Genomic DNA, 4207 nt, shown 5'->3' on the forward strand with positions numbered 1-4207 from the left:
GATTTATGTAAGGATTAGTACATTAGAATATCAGCAGCTTTATATGAATTGTGATAGTGTGTCTTGAACTTCAATCATCTGCATTGTATATAATGAACTTTCAAATCTTATACATTGTGTGAATTCGTGTATATGTGGCAACCATATATACTGTCATTTGTAAGATTTTAATTGGTCGGATATATATAATGCACAGAATTTGAAAGTTAATTACATACAATGCACATGATTGAAATTTGATACACACTATGATAATTCGTGTAAAGTTATTTAGATTCTGAGGTACTAATCCCATTTATGTACATTGAAGCCTATTTACACTAATACACCTTCCACTATTAAAAATTAACTAATCACTCTAATTTGATTTCTAAAATATAATAATACGAGTATATTATTAGTGGTATTTTTAAGTTGTCATTACCAATTTCTTAAAATTTATAACATCGATCGTTGACCTAGGCATCTCTTATATGTTGTATAGTAAGTAAATCTCCATTAACATACTGTGGTTGTAGCAGAGTCTATTAATTGAATCAAGCATATTAAGTTAGTGCATATTCATGTTCTTAATTAATTATCTGGGTTTGAAGTATATATGTGGTTGCTGATGTTATATCTTTTGAAAACTATTAGATTGTTTCATTAGTCCTTTTGCCAAAGTTTCCTCCTTGGATTACGTCTTTCTTTAGGCATTATAGGATGGCTTTTATACACCATATTTGGAGTATTATTTGGTTTTAAATAATTAGAGGTAGTGTACGTAGTAGTTGAACATTCATTCGGTAACGTTTAATTGTAAGTTTGGTTTCATCATCATTTATATACTTTTAACACCATATGTTTAGGAACTTGAATCACAACAAAAACTTACAAAACCAAAATCATAAGTTTACCATAAAAGGACAAACTCAACATTTTAAGCTTGTGCAATTCATTCTTAAATAACGAAATTAATAGCTGGTATGTCTGTACTTATGCATATATATATATATATATATATTAGAAGACACAAAATATTTATAATATTCTGATCAAATCACTCTCCTTCCTTTCACCTTCCATTTGTCAAGTTCATACCCCCTTTTTTTCTCACACTCTACCAACTCTCTATGCATAAAAACCTCATTATTTTCCTTGTTTTCCAAATCAAAACATAAACCCATTTTTCAAAGCATATTAGTACTCCCTTTTGCAACATAACACATTAGAGTTTATAAATATTATCATGGCCATATCTCCAAGAAAGCTTAGAAATGATGTGTATTCATACACATACCAAGATGACTCAAACACCCCTTTGGTCATCTCAGTTCTTGCTTCATTAATTGAAAGAACTTTAGCTAGAAATGAAAGAATTAGTAGAAACGACTGTGGTGCTACAATGTCTAGGACTACTAGCTCAAAAACTCGGGTTTTCGATTGCAACGAGACACCCGACATGACGATACAATCGTATCTTGAACGTATTTTTAAGTACACGAAAGCTGGTCCATCGGTGTATGTAGTGGCATATGTGTATATCGATAGGTTTTGTCGATCACATCCTGAATTCAGAATAACTGGCCGGAATGTTCATAGACTTCTTATTACAACCATTATGGTGGCTTCTAAATATGTTGAAGACATGTAAGTTTTTAATTGGTTCTTGATAACCTTTTCTTTTTATTAAACAAATTAAAGTTTGATTAATTATTTGATCGATTTTTTATGCCATGTTAAACTGTACAATATGTCAAGTTTCATATATTTATGACACTTGAATTTTACTACACATATGTTGCTAATCAAGAATCTTATATATACAGATTTGAAATTATTTCAATCATATTTAAAGTTGCACTATATGATTGGAGTTCATTTTTAATGATTTCAAAAGATTCATATTCTGTACGTGTATATTTCAAAAATATATACTACGATTGAAGGTTGATGGGAAATTTTTTGCTTTTGTTTTTGTGGCTCTCAATTACTCATCTTCTTGTACTTTTTGTCGTATGTTAAAGAAAAATTGTAGACTTTGACAAATATAAGATAAATATTCCTACATTGTTTAATTAAATGCAAGTTTAACAAATCTTATATTTTATTATTGTGTGGTTTGTCGTTTTTGTCAAGTTCAAATACTATAGTTCTATAACAATATTGTATATCACGTCTCAATAATGATTGTTCTGACTATTCTTATGATATATAATTGCAGGAACTATAGAAATTCTTATTATGCAAGAGTTGGTGGAATAACAACAAAGGAAATGAACAGCTTGGAGCTTGATTTTCTATTCCTGATGAATTTCAGAATGCATGTTAATGTGAGTGTTTTCGAGAGCTATTGTTGTCACTTAGAAAGAGAAGTTAGCATTGGAGGTGGTTACCATATCGAAAAGACTTTAAGATGTGCCGAAGAAACAAAATATCGACAAACAAACGATAGAGTATTTAATCGAATCGCTCGAATTACTTTGTAAAATAGTACTAGTAGAATTCTTATAAACCATGTTTTGGTTGTATAGATTGTATGTGTATAATATATATATATATGTAGCAAACTATTATAAATTTAATCAGTTATTCTTTTGTTTTAATCGAGTTCCCTTAATAAGGTTTACTACGATGTTTTGAATGTATATCGATTTCGGAACTGGTTATGAGATATGTTTTTTCGTTCTTTTTAAGAAAGACAAGTGTTAGGTTTTAATTATTCGAACCCAAACAGTGACATCTCAGATGAACAATATGCTAGAAGTTGGAACCTGCACTCTCACATAACAAAAGTGATAACACCTATGTTTACACGTAAATACCTGAAATCATGAAAAATCAAGATTCAATCATAGATCTTCAAGCGAACATCTCCTCCACCATGTCTCTCAAAGAGGTCCCTAACTAGCTAATCAAGACTAAGTGGTTATGAGAGATGTTTCTTAGCATGATGATGTTTGGGAGTCAATCGAGATATGGGGTCTCCGGATCTTGGATTAGGAGTTGATGTAAGTTATATAAATTTAGACCAAAATACTTTTTTCGTCTATGTGGTTTTTCGATTTTGTAAGTTTTATCATCGCTGTTAACTTTTGGCCAAAATATTCCTGTGGTTTGCATTTCATCATTGGATCGGTTAACTCTCTCACGTGCATATGTCTTTTCATCAATCTTCATGGTATGTCCCCATGGTTATGGTTTGTCGATTTTGCATTTTTCATTCTTGTATTTAACAAACCCCCCAAATAAGAATTTAATTAAAGACCAAAACAAATTCAAATCAATAACCAATACATACCTATATATGAGGATCTAATTTAATACCGACTGGTACGGCTAATTTAATTTATTTATTTTTTAAATGTTATAAAACTTTCTACAATTTAACAAAAATAGTTAAAATATAATTATCATTCGCTCAAAAATAATATCAAATGGGTATTTTATAAGAAAATATAAGTTTTAAAGTTCACAAATTAAATTATTATAAAAAAATCATTTTTAAAAAATAAAAGATGAGAATACCGGAAATATCGGAATGGTAATACCAAAAATACCAGAAATAGTTGTACCGAAGTACCCTCTGATATCGGTATTACAGGTAATACTACCGGTATTTAAAACATTGCATGTACGTGTTTGCATTTGAAGGTGATTGACTAGACCCTTAAATGTAGGTGTATATATAGGTTTTTGTTTTGTTTGGATTAAATTGTTACAGGTAATTTTTGTTTGGTTTGTTTTGTTTGAAAAGTTCTCCTGGATTTATTAACGACGAGAATGAAAAATGCAAAAACGACAATCACAAGGACGATTTTTGCACTTAACTCTATACAAAGACGAAAATGCTCCTCACGTGACTTGCATGTTAGGGGGTTAACGGCAAAGTTATAACAACAGTGACGAAATGAAAACCACAGGGATGATTTTGGCCAAAAGTTAACGACAATGATGAAAACTGCAAAATCAAAAAATCACAGGGAAAAAAAAAGTACTTTGGCCATATCAAACTTGAAAATTATGTTATAGTTCAAGCTCGATTATTGTTTATAGCTTTTTAGTATTTTTATATCAATAACATTTCAAATACTATATGCATGTTGTTCAAGCAAACATTTATATTGAGACAATTGAAATAAATGATTTTTAATCAATGAAACACTTTGCATTCTATCGTTTGTTTCAAACTTGATTGCGTTGATAATCACTTTGTTTAAACTAATAC

The 4207-nt window shown here is 29.9% G+C and overlaps 1 protein-coding gene across 1 annotated transcript; it reads left to right on the forward strand.

The window, feature by feature from the left end:
* Nucleotides 1-1056: 1056 nt before the first annotated feature.
* Nucleotides 1057-2585, forward strand: LOC122593985 (cyclin-U2-1-like). The gene is made up of 2 exons (XM_043766457.1): nt 1057-1629; nt 2204-2585. The coding sequence occupies exons 1-2, from the start codon at nt 1229-1231 to the stop codon at nt 2466-2468; spliced, it is 666 nt and encodes a 221-aa protein (XP_043622392.1). The 5' UTR covers nt 1057-1228; the 3' UTR covers nt 2469-2585.
* Nucleotides 2586-4207: the final 1622 nt, after the last annotated feature.

The sequence above is a fragment of the Erigeron canadensis genome, chromosome 3 (genome assembly GCF_010389155.1).
Source record: "Erigeron canadensis isolate Cc75 chromosome 3, C_canadensis_v1, whole genome shotgun sequence".
NCBI classification, from domain to species: domain Eukaryota; kingdom Viridiplantae; phylum Streptophyta; class Magnoliopsida; order Asterales; family Asteraceae; genus Erigeron; species Erigeron canadensis.

Excerpts from the sequence above, each read along its gene's own strand:
- LOC122593985 (XM_043766457.1), top strand. The coding sequence starts at position 1,229 with ATGGCCATATCTCCAAGAAAGCTTAGAAATGATGTGTATTCATACACA. Across the intron at positions 1,630-2,203 it reads TCTAAATATGTTGAAGACAT|GAACTATAGAAATTCTTATT; the intron begins GTAAGTTTTTAA and ends ATATAATTGCAG.